We start from the raw sequence: 21,546 nt of genomic DNA on the forward strand, positions 1-21,546 counted from the left end.
TACTTAGAAGGGTTGTTTGTGAGAAAAAGATCAAGTGTATTGGCTGTATGATTAGGATTGTCCGGTATTCTTGTAGGTAAATGAACAATCTGTGCTAGGTCATTAGTAATTGCAAAAGCCTCAGCATCTCGACCTGCTGGGTCGGTGTGACTAGAAAACGGAAGCCAGCTGGAGTTGTGAACGTTAAAATCACCAAGGAAAATTACCTCACTGTTAGGAAAGTTGGACTGGAGAAAGTCAAGTTGCAAAGAGAGGAAGTCAAAGAGCTCCAAGTGATTAGTTGAGTTGGGAGAACGGTAGAGACAACAGATGAATTTTACACAATGAGGTAGAGAGATTTTAAGCCAGAGAAGATCAAAGAGAGGAGATTCCAAATTGCCAAGTCTCTGACAGGGAATATCAGAACGGACATATGCACAAGTACCACCTTTGAGGCAAAAGGAATCATACAGCAAATAATTTGGACATCTGAGATGAGCAGTAGTTGAATCAACTGATAACTGAGATTCAGTCAGAAAAAGTACATGGGGTTTGGAAGACTGCAAGTGGAAATGGGCATCGTTGAGATTAGAATTGAGACCACGTATATTTGTGAAATGAATTAGGAAGTCCTTGGGAGGTTTAGATCTTTTCGCAGATAAGCTTGCTCTATTATTTTGACAATTCATGGTGTATTCAATAGTAAGAAAAAGTGTATGGGACATGCTGTATGAAGTAATGAAATTTTTGGAAATGGCGTACATGTGGTAAGAATATACCCAGATCCTTGACATAACGTGGCCTCGACAATGTTCCCCGCATACACACTACTCGGACTCCCTCCAGTCACTATCTGGCAGAGTAGAGGTAGCAAGATTATACACTAGCTGATCCGGAAGCCTCCTAGAGAGTTACCAATAGGTTCAGTCCGGTGTACTAACTAGCGGGCGGCCTGCGAACACCGTTTTAGAGCTGTACCCTCGAAATGTAAGGAATATTGGATCTCGCCACGACATTCATCATAACCTCAAAAATCATCAATCATACTGCATGATGGAAGAGATAGGGAAGGGTTGGCCGGAACTTAACAGTGTTAGGTGGGTCGGAAAACTGCTAGTTGGGGGGGATACAAGGACTAATAGATTAACAGTAGCCACTGGCAGAGGTGGAAGTGATTCTTGCACTGCTTCTATTGAAATGAGCAGAAGCCTGAAAAACAAGATGCAGGATATTTCAGAGACTGCTGGGAGTCACTGAGGTACAAGTAAACACATGGGTTGTGTTAGGGTAGCTAAGAATAGAAACAGGTGCATGTATGCCTGCGTGTACACCAATGCTAGGAGTTTGGTAAATAAATTTGATGAATTTGAGGTATTGCTCAAAACATCAAAGGCAGATATTGTTGGGATATCAGAGACGTGGTGTCACACAGATATAAGTAATGCGGAACTGGAATTTGGGGAATACAATGTGTATAGAAAGGATAGACAGGACAGGAGGGGAGGAGGGGTTATGCTATTAATTAAGAAACACATAAAGTCCAAGGAAGTGAAGCCAGTCGACATCGATGGACAGGGCAGTGTCGAGTCAGTTTAGTGTGACATAAGCATAGGGAAATCAAAATTGAGAGTAGGAGTGTGCTATAGGCCTAATGACTCTGATGAGTATAATAAGATATTGTACAGGGAAATAGTGGGCCAGTAAATCAGAGTCTTATAATGGGGGATTTTAATTTCCCAGATATTGACTGGAATTTGTGGGTTGGTCACTCGCACACTAGCAAGGCTTTTGTGGATTTATTGGATGATTGTTTTCTACATCAGCATGTTCGTGAGGCAACAAGAGGGAGCAATACTCTTGATCTGATTATCAGTAGTGATTCTTCATGCATTAAGAATCTGCAGATAAATGAACCACTAGGTGGCAGTAATCACAGTGTGTTGAAGTGGGATTTACTCAAGGAGGTAACTACCATCAGAGGTAAAGGGAAGGGTTTTTGTTTTCGTAAAGGTGACTATGATGGTCTGAGACAGTATTTATATTCTATACAGTGGGACCAACTGATGATGTTACCAACAGCAAACTCAAAATGGGAAGCATCAAGGAACTAATCTTGGAGGCTACCAGGCTTTACATACCAACTAAGAAATATTGTTCAAGGTTTAGGCCTAAATGGTTGTCAGATGAACTAATGAGACATGTGGCAGAGAAGAAAAATGCATGGGATACATACAAATTAATGGGTGACATGGAAGCCTATGATAGATATAAGTTGGTCTGTAACCAAGTCACAAAGGAGATTAGGCAGGCAAAGGCAGACTACGAAAAATCCTTGGCAAAGGATGCAAAGAAAAACAGAAAAGAGTTCTTTACATATTTAAACTCAAGAATGAAAGGGATGAATCAGATTGGTCCACTGGATATTGATGGTTCAACAGTATGAGGATCCTGCTCAGGTGGCTAACAATCTAAACGAGTATTTTGCATCTACATTCACGCATGAGGAGTTATTCAGGAAGGAGAATGATGTAGGTAAAGTAAACATTGGCAGTGAGCTGGATGATTTTGTAATAACTGAGAGGAAAGTGGAGGAGAGATTGTTGAGGATAAACATAAAAAAGGCACCTGGGGTGGATGGGATCTATCCAGTTATATTAAAGGAGGCAGCAAAGGAAGTAAGCAAACCCCTAGCCATAATTATGAGAGCTTCTTTGGACTCAGGGGAGGTACCCAAGGACTGGAGATGTGCAAATGTAACCCCCAATTCACAAAGGAGGATCAAAGGCTGACACAAGTAATTATAGACCTGTTAGTTTAACTTCTGTTCCAGGTAAATTAATGGAGGCACTGGTTAAAGAAGCACTGCAGGATCATCTAGACAAGAATTCAGTTATAGCTCAGACGCAGCATGGTTTTGTTAAGGGCAGGTCTTGCCTGACCAATTTGATTGGATACTATGATGTAGTCACAAAAGAACTGGATGCAGGGAATAACTTTGATATTATATATTTGGATCTTAGAAAGGCTTTTGATACTGTTGCACATGGAAGACTGCTGCACAAATTGGAGCAGTGTGGCATTGGAGGCAAATTGCTGCTATGGATAAGGGGATGGTTGAGTGGCAGAAGACAGAGAGTGGTAATCAGTGGACACTGCTCAACGTGGACTAATGTTATTAGTGGAGTTCCTCAGGGTTCAGTGTTGGGTCCGTTGTTGTTTTCGGTGTTTATGAATGATATTGATGATGGGATATCAAGTTTAATGTCCAAGTTTGCAGATGATACAAAGGTTGGCAGGGTTGTTAAGGACACTACTGACGCTATGCTGCTGCAACAGGATCTGGAAAGGTTGAACAGATGGGCTGAGACGTGGCAAATGAAGTTTAACATTGACAAATGTAAAGTACTACATATGGGAAACAGTAACCCCAGAGCAACGTATCAACTCTGCAGTACTACACTGACAGTGGTGGAGAATGAAAAGGACCTGGGGGTAATTGTGCAGGCAGATATGAAGTTCTCTGAGCAGTGCAGACGAGCTGCAAGAGTAGCTTATGGTGTCTTGTCAATGATATACAGGAATTTTTCTAGCAGGGATAAGGAGGTGATTATTCCCTTGTATAAGGCAATGGTTAGGCCACATCTTGAGTACTGTATACAGGTCTGGAAGCCTCATTTCAAGAAGGATGTAGAGCTGCTGGAACGGGTACAGAGAAGGGCAACAAGATTAGTGAATGGAACAAAGGGTTGCTCTTACGAAGAAAGGCTTAAGTTTTGCAAATTACAGAGTCTGGAGACTAGGCACCGGCGAGGTGATCTGATAGAGGTGTATAAGGCTTTGAATGGTTTGAGCATGCTCAATGCCAATGGGATTCTTCATCTTGCTCAGAATAATCAGCTCAGAGGGCATAAATTCAAATTGAGGAAGGACGGATGTCGGATAGATGTGCGGAAATTTGCCTTTGGCCAGCGGGTGGTTGGTTGGTGGAACCGACTTCCATCACTTGTTGTTGAAGTTGATAGCCTAAACAAATTTAAAGCTCAACTGGACAGGTATTTCGAACGAACGGAGGGGTGAAATGGGAGTGGTGTGTGTTTTTTTTTTTTTTTTTTTTTGGCTGATGCTGAATAAGCTTGCTTTCTTGCATCATATGCCTCTACTAATGCTAATGCTAAAGTTGAAGCTTATTGAGCAGGGCAAGATTTCTCAAACTGGAAAGTGGAATGCAATGTGCTATCATCAGCAAAACTAAGGATAGGATTTCCAGTCAATGGAAGGTCATTAATATACATGATGAAAAGAGTTGGGGAAAGAACTGAACCTTCGGGGACACTAGCATTAGTGGAGAAGTTAGAAAACAGAGAGCCATCTGCTATCACTCTCAGTGAGCGGTCAGAGAGAAAACTGGATAACCAATTATAAAAAACTGTTGACAAACCATAAGATGAAAGCTTGTTTAGAAAACCTTTATGCCAAATATAATGGGTGCCTCCGTAGCCAGGTGGGAAGGAGCAGCACTGCGTAGCACACACTTCTTGATTAGACCGGGGTTCGAGCCCGTCACCACCAAATACGGAGGATGCGGAAAGGTCAGGGAATGACCACCGCATATCCCAGAGCAATATGACCTTAGTTGCTAATGCTCCTAAAACCAAATAACAACAACAACAGCCAAATACAATCGAAAGCCTTTGAGATGTTAAGAGCAGCTGCTTGTGTTTCACCAAACTTTTCCATAAGTGGGTAATATAAGCCAGAATATCACCAGTGAATCAACACTGGCAGAACCCATACTGGCAATCGTTGATCAGGCGGAAGGTTTCTGGATAGTTTTTAAGAGTTGGCGGTTAATTGATTTCTCCATTACTTTAGAAAGAGTAGAAGTAATTGCAATGGGACGATAATTGATTAGGAGGGATTTGTCACTCTTTTTAGAAACTGGCTGGATATGAGCAAATTTCCAAGCAGAATGAAAAACGCCTTTGGAATAAGAAAGTGAAAAAAGGCAGCAAAGAATAGGAGTAAGTTCAGAAGCACAAGTTTTGAGAACAAATGGAAAAATACCATCAGGATCTGGAGCTTTCTTAGCATCAAGAAAATCCTTCTGACATCCTTTTGACAGAAACCCACAGGAGGCATTGAATGGAGCGTGTTGGGAATGGTGGGAAGTGTTTTACCAAGTTCATTAATACATGAGTTGGAAGAAAAATGGGATGCTAGCAGGTCAGCTTTATCCTTGGCTGAAGTGACAATAGAACCATCTGGTTTTGACAGAGGTGGGAGCAGAGATGGGCAAAAGTTGCAGTAAATAGCTTTGGCAAGAGACCAGAATGCTTGACTACTATTAGGGCAAGCAAGTTTTCTACTCATAGCTCATTTAAAATCTCATTTTAACTGATTAATAACTGCTTTACAATTGTTGTGAGCTCTGGTGTAGGCAGAAAATGAAACTGCAGAATTGGAAACAAGCCAATTATGATATGCAACATTCTTCTCTTGAACAGCCTTTGCACATTTATTGGAAAACCAACTTTTAGATAAAGGATGGGAATTTAAAATGGAGTGTGGAATAAAGAATTCCATTCCTACTAGAATAATTTCACTGACACGATCTGAGCAAAAGTTGACATCAGAAGTTTTGAAACAGTAATCTGACCAAGGAAAAAGAAGAAAAGAAATCTCACAGGTCATCCCATTTTGCATTCTTGTAATGCCAAACAACATAAGGTTGGGAATAGCCATGAGATAAAGGCTCCATTGGAGAAGATACACTCACCAAGTTGTGATCCGAGGTGCCTAAAGGACCACTCACTTCGACAGTGTACTTAGAAGGGTTGTTTATGAGAAAAAGATTGTGTGTTGGCTGTATGGTTAGGATTGTCTGGTATTCTGGTAGGTAAATAAACAATCTTTACAAGGTCATTAGTAATTGCAAAAGCCTTGTCATCTCGATAAGCTGGTTCTGTGTGACAAGAAAACAGAAGCCAGCTGGAGTTGTGAATGTTACAATCACCAAGTAAAATTACCTCACTGTTAGGAAAGTATGATCGTAGAAAGTCAAGTTGCAAAGCCAGAGAAGATAAAAAAAGGAGATTCCAAATTACATGTTCAAAAACCAAATGGTCATCATTGAGATTAGAACTGAGACCACGTATATTTGTGAAATGAACTAGGAAGTGTTTGGGAGGTTTAGATCTTTTCGCAGGTAAGTTTGCTCTATTAGTTTGACAATTCATGGTGTATTCAATAGAAGAAAAGGTGGGAGAGGGAAATGCCGTATGAAGTAATGAAATTTTTGGATATGGTGTACACATGGTAAAAATATACCCAGATCCTTGACATAATGTGGATCACAATGCTCCCCCACCTACACACTACTTGGACTCCCCCCCCCCCCCAGTCAGTATCTGGCAGAGTAGAGGCAGCAAGATTATACACTAGATGATCCAGAAGCCTCCCAGAGTTACCAATAGGTTCGGTCCGGTGTATTAACTAGTGGCTGGCACGCGAATACTATTTTAGAGCTGAGCTGTAACCTCAAAATGTAAATTGGTTTTTATTTCTCCATGGTGTTCCTCATAACCTCAAAAGACATCAATCATACTGCAAGATGGAATTGATGGGGGGGGGGGGTTGACCGGAACTATACTGGACTTCAGCCAATATCACTATGTAATTATTTAACTGCATTTACATAGGTAACCTAGGAAAAGGCCTTTTTCTTTGGGTTTCATAATGAATTAGGAATATTGTTGCATCCGAAAGAGCAGGACTAAAATATTTATGAAATACTAAACCACAGTATTTACAAATATACATTAGTAAAATAATTATTTTACTAATATTATTATCAATGTAGAACATATTGAGTAGTACAGCTCTGATTCATACTATCTTACAAATATACAATATTCATTAATAGACAAAAAAAAACGTTACAATGGAACATCAAATGTTAGACAGTGAATCACATGCACGAGGTTGGTGGCAGTTGTCAATAATTAATTACATTTGTAGTGATGTAATTTCCTTGCCCTTTTCTCCCATTGGCTCGAATAGTCACTAGGAGGAAAACTTTTTTAATGTATAGATAGGTATTACTATAATAAATAACATTTATTTAATTAGTTGTAGTTAACCTGAGCAGTTAATTTTAGAGAACATGTTCAATGAAGTTATAATCATAGTAATTAATTGATAAGAAGGTAAATAATTTACGTTTTACTTTTTTAATCACGAAAAAAAAAAAAGCATTGCATACCTTGCCTAACTTGTTAATATGTTAAATAAAGGATCTATACAAAACATGTTCACAGCATTGCATTGCATGACTTGAATGGTGTGTGCCACATCATGAGTCTAAACTTTGAAATGCTGTGCCTTTTGTTGTTAAACAGTGACAACTAAATGTTTTGCTTTTATGATAAAGCAATGAAACCAACTGATTTAGTCACAGTATGGGGGGGTGGGAGTCCACAAAAATTCCTACCATCTTGGAAAAGGATTCAAACTCAGGGGGTTTTTTTTTTTTTTTTTTTTTTTACAATATGAAAGGCAATGACCATCATAGTTACTATGCTACTCCTGAGGATGTGTTTACTGGAACTAGCACTAAGTAAATAAATTTATAATGAGCAGTACCAAATTTAAATGAATTGATTTTGGTACTGCTCATTCAAAGTTTTTATTTAAAAAAAATAAAGGTTCTGCTCCTAAAAAAGATTATGTACTGTATATGCCAGTGTACTTTTTTTTACTTTTATTATTATTTGTCCATATTGATTGTTTCATGCATTAAATGTTATTTTAAAGTATATGTTGCATATTATGCTAATATAGTTAAAAGTGCAGTTAAGTGAATTAAAGTAATCAAAAAATCACATAGCACTTTTATATGCACCTCCCCTAGAAACAGTGAATAGTTATATAGAAATATGCTTTTAAGGTTATTCCATAAGTGTTTTCATTTTAGCAGACTGCAGAGATTGCAGCAGCCCAGGAAAAACAAATGGAAGTTTGTGGTGTATGTGGTGCTTTTCTTATTGTGGGAGATGCTCAACAGAGAGTTGATGATCATTTAATGGGAAAGCAGCATGTTGGTTTTGCTAGGCTAAGGAGTGCAGTAGAGGAAATAATAGTATGTATATGTTTTTTTTTTTGTTATATTTCAATTGCTTTGATATTCTCATAAATTATAGTTATGATTTGTTGAGAGTGAAATTAATCTTAATGGTATGGGCTACCTGGAATAAATGGAGAGTTCCCCCGCACTTTGGGAATCACTGAGAAGAGGACCCATTTGCTTTCCATAAATCATTGGATGATCACTTTAATTTCATGGATGCTTTTTTTTTTACACTATATTTTCATCCTTAACCATCTTTAACTCATCCTCCAGTCTGTAAGTTATGTCTAGGTTTTTATTTCTTGAAAGACACTTCATTTAGAAGTGTTAAACTTAAGTTCTCTCCCCCCCCCCACAGCTGTATTTGTAAAAGGTCCAAATCTTTTTGAAGCTACATAGGAAGTGTGGGCTCTAGTGAGTATGTAGGTACGCTCGTGCCTAAAAGTTTATAATATATTTTTAAAATTTTTCTTAATTTTTAAAGTTTTGATTAAAATAGGCCAATTTGTTTATCAATTTTTATTCAAAATATTTTATTTTGAATAAAATTTTTTTTTTTTTTTATGTATAAAAAATCAAAAAACAATATTTAAGAAATTTCTGGAATATTCAAGAATGTTCCAGAAAGGTGTAGAATATTCTTGAATGTTATAGAATATTGTAGAAAATTCCTGAAGTGGGAGTTATTGTTTCAATATTATAGAAGATTGTGATGATTCTAAAGTGTTTTGCAATAATATAACTTGAAGAGTAAGAGCTGTAACTTATAAAATTGAACATCTGTCATTCAGAAAGTGTTTGGTGTAATTTGTAGAATTAGCAGTGGCAAATAATTCAAGAAAGCAAGCTTTATATAGCATCAGCCAAAAAAAAAAAAAAAAAGACTCCTCCCATTTCACCTATTCATTTTTTCCAGTAGTTTGTTTAGTTCTTCCTTGAATTTATTTAAGCTATCAACTTCCACAGCAACAACTCATGGAAGCTTGTTCCAGCAAACAATCACCTGCTGGCTAAAGGCAAACTTCTACACACCTGCAACCATCCTTTTTCTGTTTGAATTTGTGTTACCCTATATGTGCAGTCTGAATAAGAGGAAGAATTCCATCAGCATTGAGTTTCCTCAATCCATTCAAGGCCTTAAATACCTCAATCAAACACTTCCTGGTGCCTAGTCTCCAGAAGCTGCAATTTGCAGAACTTAAGCCTCTCTTGGTAACACCAACCCTTTGTTCCACTCGCCAATTTGGTTACCCTTCTCTGTACTTTGCCAGCAGCTCTACATCCTTCCTAACCACTGCCTTATACAATAGGGTAATCGCCACCTTACCCCTGCTAGCAAAATTCCTGTATATCATTGACAAAACTACATGAGCTGTCCTGGCCCCTGTGTGCACTGCTCAGAGAACTTCATATCCAATTGTAACCCCCAGGTCTTTTTCATTTTCCACTATGCTGGGTGTAGTACCACACAGTTGAGAACATTATTCTTGGATTACTGCTGTGATTATTACAAGTGAAAAGTGCTGTTCGTATGCAGTACCTTTCATTTGTCAATGTTAAACTTCAGTTGCCACTTCTCAGCCCATCTGCCTAACTTTTCTATTTCTTGATGCAGTAGCATACTGTCATTAACCACCCTGCCACCTTTGCATCGTCTAGAAACTTTAGCATTAGCATTAACTTGGATATTAAGCTTGATATAACTTCATCAATATCATTAATAATTATAGAAAACCACAATGGGCCCAACAACACCAAACCCTGGGGGACTCCACTAATGACATTAGTTCATGAAGAGCAATGTCTATTGATTACCACTCTGTCTTCTTCCATTCAGCCATCCCTTTATCCATAGCAGCAACTTATCCTTAATGCCACGCTGCCCCAATTTTTACAGCAGTCTTTATGCACAATAATATCAAAAGCTTTCCTGAAATCCAAGTATATGATATCAAAATTATTTTTCTGACCACTTCACAAAGTTCTCTGCAGGGTTAATTTGTCAAATCAAGTTGTCAGCTTTGTTGACAATTTGATTTGAAACTTTCAAGCTTTCTCACCCCTAGAATTTGAATTCTATCACTGCCTTCTGCTTGTCCACCTTCTGTGGATCAAACTGTTAACTACTTAACTGCAGAAATGAAATTGAATATTACAGTGAAAGTTATTATCATTCATATATGGCAAAAACCTAAGGGATAAAAAATAAAAAGGCATTACTCTCTGAGCCTTTGTAATTTACTGCCTTGAGTGTTTTATTTAGTGCTTATCCTATTGGCAAAAAATTCATTGAAAAATGTTGATACATGGCTCTATAAGCATCTGTGGGAATTCCCCTTGAGGCCAAATTTAAAAAAAAAAAAAAAATGAAATTCCGTATTTCTTCGATTCTAAGACGCACCTTTTCCGTCTCTAAAAATTGGAGAATAAAATGGCATGGGTGATTTCACACGCTTTCGAAATGTGAAGCGACTGTTATTTCATTATAGTGGAGTTCACTCAGCGAAAACTAGGAAGTTTTGTTTGTATCTTCGAAAGTATGTAAGAAGTGGAGTTACCGTATTTCGTTTATTTTGATCCCTTATTGCACATTAAAATGTCAAAAAGACTGCACTATGAAGCCGCATTGAAACGAAAAGTTGTGTTTGCAAAAGAACATGGAAATAGAGCTGTGGGTCGACATTTTGACATTAGTGAAGTAAATGTTCGTCGTTGGAGAGATGATCGCCATTCCATATTTTTGTGCAAAGCAACAACCAAGTGCTTTACAGGGCCTAAGAAAGGAAGATTTCCACAAGCGATGAAGCTGTGATACATTTTGTAACGGAGACAATCGCAAAAGGATTACCCATCACTCGACAAGCCATGCAATTGAAAGCCGGAGAAATTGCCAAGTCCCTCGGAATAGAGAAAATAATTTTTAAAGGCAGTCATGGCTGGTGCGACAGACTCGTAGGTCGTAGCGGATAATCGTTAAGGTGCCTATCTGTCAAAAAATTCCTGCAGACTTTCAACAGAAGCTGATTAACTTTCAGCGACAGGTAATGAAATTAAGGAAAAAAAGAAACTATGTTTATTCAAACTGGAAACTCCGGTCTTCTTTGATATGCCTCAAATTACACCATCAATGCTAAAGGTGCTAAAGAAATAAAGATTATAAGCATGGGCTACAAAAAGTAGCGTATCACTGTGGTACTATGCAGCACTGCTGATGGTCAAAAGTTGCCACCATATTTAATTTTAAATCGAAAAACCATACTGAAGAATAAAATTTTCCCCAAAGGTGTTATTGTGCGTGCACATAAAAATGGATGGATGTCGGCAGAGCTTATGGAAGACTGGCTAAATGTTGTGTGGAATAGACGTCCTGGGGAAGTCTTCGTAATCCACCTACATGCTAGTACTTGATGCATTTCATGGACATTTGTCTGAACGTGTCAAAAATAAAATTGTGCAAAAACGTGGTGACTTGATTGTGATTCCTGGTGGCATGCTAGCCAACTGCAGCCACTCGACGTTTCAGTCAACAGACCATTTAAGGATTACTTGAGAAAGGAATATGAATCCTGGTTGTTGACTGACAACCTTCTACTGACACCTTCTGTAAAAATTAAGTGCCGGCATTAAAATTGGCAGAATTGGTATCAATAGCTTGGAAGATTATCCCAGAAAGAATAGTGCAGCACTCATTTAAAAAATGCTGCATCACCAATGCTCTCAATGCCCCAGAATACAATATATTATGGGATAATGAAGATAACGATGGCTCAGAAGAATCTGACCCTGAATGCGAAGTAGATGCTGATATTGAATCAGATGCAGATATCGATGGCTCAGAAGATTCAGAAGGAAGTAATGAATAATATACCTACTGATAAATACTATTGTTAGTAAATTGAATTCTATTATAATAAAAATATTTGTTTGATTTATTTCAGTGTTTTATTTTATTTATTTATTTTTTCTTAGAATCAAAGCTTTTTTTTCTGTTGGTGGTACATCTGTTGGTTTTCTGTTGGTTAAGGTGCGTCTTACAATCGATGGCATCTTAAAATTCCCAGTTATGAATACTGTATTTCTTGAAGAAATACAGTATTCATAACTGGGAATACTGTAACCACTATAAACTATGTTTATATTAAATACTAATTTAATATTAATAGCAATAGTTGCAAATGATGCAAGAAAGCAACCTTATACATCATCAGGGGAAAAAAAATCTCCTGCCCATCCTTTAATAGTTTGTTTTTCCTTGAATTTACTTAAATTACCCACTTCTTCAACACCATATGGAAGTTTGTTTCAACAATCAAGTATCTACTGGATGGAAGCAAATTTCCATGTGTCTGTCCTACAACCATCCTTCCTCAGTTTAAATTTATATACCCTTGTGTGTGTTTTCTAGTTAAGAATAAGGATGCCAATATTTAGCTTTCTCATTCCATTCATAACTTTGAACACCTCAGTCACATCTCTCTCTCTCTCTCAGGTGCCAAATTTCCAGATGCTGCAATTTGCCCCCTCGATATGGGCACCTGTACGTGGTAAGAGGGCCCTCCCAGTTGACACTGCTGGACCTCCAATTAGCATCACTGAGTTCTAATGCCCACAGCTTATGTTCAGGCTAACGTAGGAATTCATGATGTCTTTCATGCGCTGTGACCCATGGAAACTTGGAAAGGGGGATCCTGGTGATTGAGGGGGCCCCGCTTCAACATGCTACTTTGGCTCCTGCTTTGAAAAGATGAAGGTCCTTGATGGCTTGACCAGGATCATTTGGCTAGTGGGTTCACCTGCAAAGGTCAAAAGTGTCAAAACCATGCCCCTACCCTCATGGTCTGAGAGATAGGATTCAGGCTGGTGGCGGCACGGGTATAGTGCCTAGGTACCCTGGCTTCCCACTCACTAGTGCATTTATTACTTGCTGGGTATTGGGCATCCCATTTGGGCTCTGCTGTGGTTAGTGAGCCTAGGAACTGAACCAAAACAAAATCTCCATGAATCCTGATAATTTCTTCTGGGGCCATCCCGGTCCCTATCTGAATATTTTAACTTTGACCCAGATGATGTCACTTCTGCTGAAAGACAGAAAACAGAAGTTAATCAGGTCCAACACCTGTTAGTGATAATCCACTTTAATAGTGAGAAGTCCTTAAGAAAAATACCACTCTTCTTTATCCCGAAGGGTTGCAGACTCCTAAATCTGTCAAATGGCTTTGCTCAGACGACATCCTTGCAGAGACAGTAATAAACATTTAGAGCAGCTCTTCTGAGCCACATGTATGAGGGATCCAATCAGTTACCCCCCCCCACACACACAAGACACTGAATTCGTCCTTTGGTGTAATTGCAGAGGGGACTTCCTCGAAGTGTCTGAACAGGAATCTGTTCTGAAATTAAAACCCCTGAGGAGTGACAGCTGTGAAATGAATATTCTTGCGTAGGGATGAGAAACTTCCCACTAGAAATGTCATCCTGAAATTTAATTCACAAATGTCTCCTAATGAGATCAAAGCGGCTATATTAGTTGTCCCGTGCATCCATATGTACCAAATCCTTTAATTTACTTTAAGTGCCAGAAATGTGGACACTCGCAAATGACCTGTCGTGGATCCCTTGCATGCACTCAATGTCCTGCAAAGGACCACGAAACTACTTCATATTCAGCTGCAAAACCTACCTGCATTAACTGCCAAGGAGAGCACTCTGCTTACTCACAAGCATGCTAGAGGTGGAAAAGAGAAAAGGTAATAATTCAAAGACTTACGGCAGAGCTGAATATATCATAAGGAGGCAAGAAAAGTGGTGAAACCACAAACCGATCTAAACTCAGAAGGTAGTAGGGAAATGTTCCATCGGAACGCAAACAGAAATGACTATCCTATCAAAAGAGTCATTCACTCCCATTGCATGCTACATGTTAAGCTCACAAAAAAACCACATAAGGATCAATCAGCTGCCACTCCCATATTGGTACCTCCTAACGTTCCACCAATAATAAAGGAAATTCCTAGAGAAAAGAATAAAAAAACCAAAAGCATCTTATAGTACTCAAGAAAAAATGGTTGTCAAGGTGAAGGAGGTACTACCAGACGATTCAGTCTTGGAACTCTTTGCAAAGAAATACACAGGACAGCATCCACACTTCACCAAAAAAGATAAATCCAAGTTTGAAAATAATAAGCCCTCAACATTTCGAAAGCCAACTGATAGATCCACCAAGCCAAAATAATGGCTAAATTCCTACAGTGGAATTGTCGTGTATTCCATTGAAATACCGATGACATCAAGGCCCTCCTACAAAAGCATGAGCCAGTTTGCTCCTGCTTGCAGGAGATAAATTTGAAAGCAAATGAAAACCTTTCCATTCATAATACTACTATTGTATCAGACAGGATCACCTCTTATCAATTCCATGCTGTGACTGTAGTGCCAAAGTTTTGCTCACCTCTTTTGCTGCCTCTCTCAATGTAATCAGATACATTTAGCTTCATAAATTTTTCTTCCATTTTCCTTTCAGTTGTCACAATCATTTAACTCTCTGTTAGAGTATCAACACTTTTAGTAAACCAGTCCCTAAAAAGAAGTCGTCATGTGTGAATGTAGATGTAACAATACCGATTCAGTTTGTCAGCAACTTGAGCAGAACCATTAACAGTCCATATGTTGTGAACCAATGGTCATGTTATACACATTCAGAGCTGGGTTCTTCTTGGCATTGTAGTGCTCAGTTCCTCTCACCATACAAATAATTTTATATTTGTTGTAAAAAGGGTGAAGTAATCATAGCATATACACAGTTTATAGCTGCTGAAGTTTTTCTTTCTGTATTTTCTGTTTTTGACACTAGTGCTATGATTATGTTTGTAAAAATTGTTCATATTATTAATGTAGTGCAGAATCATGTTTTGATATCTTTTTTTTTTTTTCATTAAGGCAAAACGAGAAAAAGAAAGGGAGGATTGGGAAAAGCAGAGGGATGAAGATAGAGATGAGCGAAGGAGACAAAGAAATTTTGAAAACAGGTTACAAGATGATTATAGAAAAAGAACAGGCAATGAACGAAGGCAGGACACCGATAGATTTAGGGAAAGAACAAGGAAAAGTACTGATAGTCGTGGAAGGAGCCGTTCTAGAAGTTGGGATAGAAGCCAAAACTATCCAAGAAATAGAGACAGATCTAAAAATAGTTTCAATAAGAGTAAAGACCAATTTAGGTAATTAGCGTATTTCTTTTATATAGTGGCAAAAGTATCCCAAAGATACTCCATATATCTTTGGGATACTTTCAGTTTGAAATCAGTGGTTCTCACTTAGCTTTTGCTCAACTTTCAATATTTGTTCAGTTTATAAAGAGTAAATTCATTTTGTGGATTGCTTAAGAAAATATGGTTCAAAAGTGTGTTTTTACATATTTTTAAAATCTGTGTGCGTGCAGGTGCCTTCTCAGATCATTTCCGGATGTGATACCAAAGTTCAGGAAGCAACAAGAGCATGTCAGAAGGGATAAACATGACCAGTGAATATTTCCCAAACAGATCTTTAACTAATTAAGACATCAGTTTTTATGGAGATGATATGATATGATATGAAATGGTGATTTGGGGGGGGGGGGGTGGATTGTAGCTGGTTGTAGGCAGTGCTTTTTTTGTAAAAAAAAAAAAAAAAATAGGTGCTGGTACTCATTCTTTGCTGTCAGGAAAAATTTAAAATTAAAAGGATATGAAAAGTACAGTACTCTAAAAATGTCCTAATATTGTTACTTTAGTAGTAATGTTTTTGGATTAAGAACAACAAATTAAGTATATTCACTCAGTTTATTAAGCATAAATTTATTAATTAAGTACAGTCGATTCCGGTTATTTGGGACACATCGAGACTAGTGCATTTTGGCCCAATTAAGCGGCTGCTCCAATTATCCAAAGTTTCACGTAAAAAAAGGTAAAAAATACAGTGGACTCCCACTTTGCAATTGGTTCACTGTACAATCAAATCACATTACAATGGAGTCACCATAGAAAGAGGTGCCTCCGTAGCCAGGTGGGAAGGAGCAGCAGTGCGTAGCACACGCTTCTTGATTAGACCAGGGTTCGAACCCGTCACCACCAAATACGGACGATGCGGAAAGGTCAGGGAAGGACCACTGCATATTCTCGGAGCAATATGGTCTTAGTTGCTAATGCTCCTAAAAACCAAACAACAACAACCATAGTAAAGTACCATTCACTATACGATGTGTAGTAAGCACTGGTCATTGTGATCACATTTGTGAATTGAATTTTAATTCTTTTAACAGCGATTCTAATTAGCAAAAACAGGAGGAATATTATCCACAGGCTATAAAAGTAAAGATATATTAAGCACAAATTTACCCTTTATTACCTTACCAATTAAAAAATTAAATATGCGAAAATCGGAAGAATATACATAATTGGAATAATTAATACATACTGTAATATGTACATACTACCTAATTTACATTTCTGTTCACTGACATTTGTGGATGGAGTTAAAATTTAAAACAATAAAAAGATAAGCAATCAATAACAAAGAACGCGACCCACACACAAATTGCAAGTAAGACGATACGTGCAAGTGAGAACGGAGTAAAAAGTTACAAAGCTTTAAAAATAGGAATGAAGAGAAGATTCTGAAAATAAATTTTTTTATATGATTGAAGATTTCATGGAAGTGTGACCACATTTCACCATAATAACCCACAGAATTCCAACTGTCGATATTATTGCAAATTCAATAAGATCGAGTTTACTATCAGTTTATGATAGATTGCACTAACAGAAAAGCCCAATAAACAGGTGACTGCTAATTGTTTTATGGTTGTGACCCCCCAGAAATCCGGCCGAACCACATGGTACGGTCGGAGACAGACAATCATAGGGTAATCTCCAGTGCAGGTCTCCTGCCCTGATTAAGCGAAGCTATTTGACTGCGGTCTCCTGCCCTGATTAAGCGAAGCTATTTGACTATTTTCTCAATTGGGTTGTTTTTTAAGATTTGCCCCAACTGACCGGTGGCCCAAATAACTGGAATCTGCTGTATAAAAAAAATCAGTAAAATGTGTAAGAAAAAAATCAGTAAAATAAGTAATAAGTAAAAATAATGTCATAATAAAGTTTTTGTAAAATATTCCAAATTTTTATTAAGTTCTCATCTGACACACTATGCCAACTTCTTTTCTTCTGTTTGTGTCTGTTGCTGAATGACGTTTCCGAAGCAGCCACGTATCAACATATTTGCTGGATCGAAGTGCGTCACCGGTGTGCCTACAATTTTAAGAAATAGTAGTGACGGAATTGTTTTTGTCATCAACGAAGCTCTGGTTGGGCTGACAATCGAAAATCCTTGTTCACATTCATCGAATTGGTATTTCTACTCAGTGTTCATCAAATGCTTCAATTCTTCCGAAACAGTCTTATCAATAAGGTACTCCCGAAATATGCGAATTGTATCTATTTCATTTAACTGTAACCTAATTGACAATTTTCTAACTTCATTTTCACCAAATGTCAACATTTCATGTCTAGAAGGTTTTAATACCTTTGTTGTCCTCATTTCTTTTTCCATCATTGATATTGTCACTAGTTCTTTGAACTAGCTGTTAAATTTGTATGTAAATGTGTATAACACACTTCTGCGAAACAACAGATGATCACTGTATTACTTTGATTCTAAGATGCACTTTTTTTCCCCTATAAACGTCTCTAAAAACAGAGTGTGTCTTAGAATCGATGGCATCTTACAATCGCGATTTTTTTTTTTTTTTTTTTTTTTTTTTTTTTTTACACGTGCAAACCCTGCCTCCAAGTTTGACCATTATTGCATTCTCCAATTCCATCGGAGAATAAAGTGGCGTGGGTGATTTCGTGTGCTTTCGAAATGTGAAGCCACCATTATTTCATTATAGTGGAGCTCACTCAGCGAAAATTAGGAAGTTTCAGTTTCGTTAATTTTGATCCCTTATTGCACATTAAAATGTCAAAAAGATTGCACTACGAAGCCGAATTGAAACGAAAAGTTATTGTGTATGCCAAAGAACATGGAAATAAAGCTGCGGGTTGACATTTTGACATTGGTGAAGTAAATGTTCGTCGTTGGAGAAATTATCGCAATTCCATATTTTCATGCAAAGCAATAACCAAGTGCTTTAAAGGGCCTAAGAATGGAAGATTTCCACAAGTCGATGAAGCTGTAATATGTTTTGTAACAGAGACACGCTCAAAAGGATTACCCATCACTCGACAAGCCATGCAATTGAAAGCCGGAGAAATTGCCAAGTCCCTCGGAATAGAGAAAATAATTTAAAGGCAGTCGCGTCTGGTGCGACAGACCCATGTGTCGTAGTGGATTATCGTTAAGGCACCGAACATCTATCTGTCAAAAAATTCCTGCAGACTTTCAACAGAAGCTGATTAACTTTCAGCGACAGGTGATTAAATTAAGGAAAAAAAGAAACCGAGTTTAGTCAAATTGGAAATGCTGATGAAATCCCAGTCTTCTTCGATATGCCTCAAAATTACACAGTCAACGCTAAAGGTGCTAAAGAAATCAAGATTATAAGCACACGGGCTACGAAAAACAGCATATCACTGCTGATGGTCGAAAGTTGCCACCATATTTAATTTTAAATAGAAAAACCATACCGAAGAATGAAATTTTCCCCAAAGATGTTATTGTGCGGGCACAAAAAAATGGATGGATGTCGGCAGAGCTTATGGAAGACTGGCTAAATGTTGTATGGAATAGATGTCCTGGAAGTCTTCGTAATCCACCTGCATGCTAGTACTTGATGCATTTCATGGACATTTGTCCGAACATGTCAAAAATAAAATTGTGCAAAAACGTGGTGACTTGGTTGTGATTCCTGGTGGCATGACTAGCCAACTGCAGCCACTCGATGTTTCAGTCAACAAATCATTTAAGGATTACTTGAGGAAGGAATATGAATCCTGGCTGTTGACCGACAACCTTCCGCTGACACTTTCCGGAAAAATTAAGAAAGCACCGGCATCAAATTTGCAGAATGGGTATCAACAGCTTGGAAGCTGATCCCAGAAAGAATAGTAAAGCACTCATTTAAAAAATGTTGCATTACTAACGCTCTCGATGGCTCAGAAGATGATATATTGTGGAATAATTGAAGATAATGACGGCTCAGAAGGACCCTGAATGTGAAGTAGATGCTGATGTTGATTCAGATACAGAAATCGACGGCTCAGAAGATTAAGAAGGAAGTGATGAATAACATACCTACTGATAAATACCGGTACTATTGTTGATAGTAAATTGAATTCTGTTATAATAAAAATATTTGTTAGCTTTATTTTAATGTTTTATTTATTATTTTTTTTTCTTTCTTAGAATCAAAGCTTTTTTTTTTTCTGAAATTAAGGTGCGTCTTACAATCGATGGCATCTTAGAATCGAACAAATACGGTACTTATTAGGGTAAAAGAAACCACTCTCTCCTAATTCTCGAACAGGGCACTTACAGTTGATTCACAGCAGTGTACAACTTACGGCTCGTGCGGAAATCACATGTATACTTAATTACTTTGATAGGTGCAATATGGCCTATGTAGCCCTTGCGCCAGAAATCCCATAACAACAACAACAACATCGTGCGGAAAGTCAACTAAAACAATTTTAAATTTTGTTAATTATCAAAAATTTTTCTCATTAAATGTTTTGTTCAGTAAATGTAATTGTGCATGTGCTTAATAAAATTAAAAATATATATAGAAACATGTTGCAGTAATTAAAGGTAAAGGCACTGTATGGCATCTGTGAACTGAGCAGATTGCCAAGAGATGGCAAATACATTTGAATTATGGAATACTTTTAAAGCAAAAATCACAGAAGCCATGAACGCATACATACATTCATAACTTTAAGAAAATATTCCAGGAGGAGGATGCTGAAATGGCTGACTGCGGAACTGGCTGGTAAAATAGAGCAGAAAAAGATTGCATGGGACAGTTACAGAGTGATGAAAGGTACTGAATACTTCAATGGGTACAACTTCAACAGGTACCACAAATTAGGTGATGGAGGCCAGGGCTGCGTATGAGAAAGCATTGGCTAAGAGAGCAAAGATTGGGGACAAGAAATTTTTCGTGTATGTGAATACAAAAAAGAAGAAAGGAAATAAGATTGGACCATTGTGCACCGGGTGTGGGAAAACCTTAAATAATCCAGCTGATGTTGCAAATGAACTGAATAGGTATTTTGCATCATTCTTTACTGATGAAAGATCTTTCATGCTAAGAAGAGGCTATGCAAGTGAGTCTGAGCCATATGAAATTAGTGAAGTTGTAATTACAGATGTTTATTAGAACAACTTTTGAGCATAAAACAAGTAATGCTCCTGGAGTTATTGATGGCATATACCCTGTAATTTTGAGGAGGAGGGCAAGAGAGTGTATTGAACTATTGAGGTTAATTATGAGGGCATCTTTGGACTTGGGAGAGATTCCTTTGGATTGAAGAAGTGCCAATGTATCACTAATACATAAAAGTGGTTCTAAGAGTGAAGTTGGTAAATGCAGACTAGTTGGTCTGAATTCAGTGGTAGGAAAAATCTTAGAGGCAGTGATAATGAGTGCAATCCAGGGACGTTTAGATAGATATGGCATTCTGAAGGACACACAACATGGCTTTAAGGGTAAATCATGCTTAACCAAATTAATAGACTGTTTTGACACAGTTACAGTTACTGATGAGCTGGATTTAGGGAAAATTTCGGCATAGCGTATTTGGATTTTAGCAAAGCATTTGACTCTGCCCCTCATGAGAGGTTACTATATAAGCTTGAACAGGTTGGGATTACTGGTAAGATTCTAAGATTGATTGCTGGGTGGCTGCATGGCAAAAGGCAGAGGGTTGTGATTGATGGATATTCTTCAGATTGTTGTAATGTCAGGAGTGGGGTCCCTTAAGGATTGGTTCTTGGACTACTGTTTCTCATTTCCATAAATGATATTGACAACGGGATAGAAGGTGTGATGTCAATTTGCAAATGGTGTAACAATTGGCAGTCATTAATAATCAATGCCAAGCAGCACTCCTTCAGGATGACTTGAACAGACTTCAGAGATGGTTGAAGTTTATGAGGCTCTGAGAGGAATTAGTAAAATTAATGACGGTGGAATTCTAACTGTTCTAATCAATTCCAGAACTAGGGGTCATAAATTCAAATTACAGGGCTTGAAGTTTAGATTAGATTGGAGGAAGTTTTCTTTTAGCCAGCGAGTCATTGATAGCTGGAAAAAGTTTTCCTCGCTGCAGGTAGTTGAGGCTGACAGTTGGAATAAATTCAAAGGTCAACTCAATAGTTACCTGTGTTAGGAGGGAAGCATATAATTTGTTTTCTAGTCAACTTTTTTTTTTTTTTTTTTTTTTAGTGCAACAAAAGCCTGTGGCTTC

At 37.8% G+C, this 21,546-nt stretch overlaps 1 protein-coding gene across 4 annotated transcripts in view; it reads left to right on the forward strand.

The window, feature by feature from the left end:
• The window catches only part of LOC150076716 (luc7-like protein 3), a 192,071-nt gene that overhangs the window by 85,934 nt on the left and 84,591 nt on the right, over positions 1–21,546 (forward strand). For 3 of the 4 annotated variants that reach the window (XM_090386953.1, XM_090386954.1, XM_090386955.1), the window contains exons 6-7: positions 7,952–8,116; positions 15,041–15,321. In XM_090386953.1, the coding sequence (XP_090243079.1) occupies positions 7,952–8,116; positions 15,041–15,321 (446 nt within the window). The remainder of the gene's footprint in view (positions 1–7,951; positions 8,117–15,040; positions 15,322–21,546) is intronic. The other variant, XM_090386956.1, reaches the window with a different exon arrangement.

Source organism: Mastigoproctus giganteus, chromosome 12 (genome assembly GCF_048544385.1).
Source record: "Mastigoproctus giganteus isolate SK-2022 chromosome 12, ASM4854438v1, whole genome shotgun sequence".
NCBI classification, from domain to species: Eukaryota; Metazoa; Arthropoda; class Arachnida; order Uropygi; family Thelyphonidae; genus Mastigoproctus; species Mastigoproctus giganteus.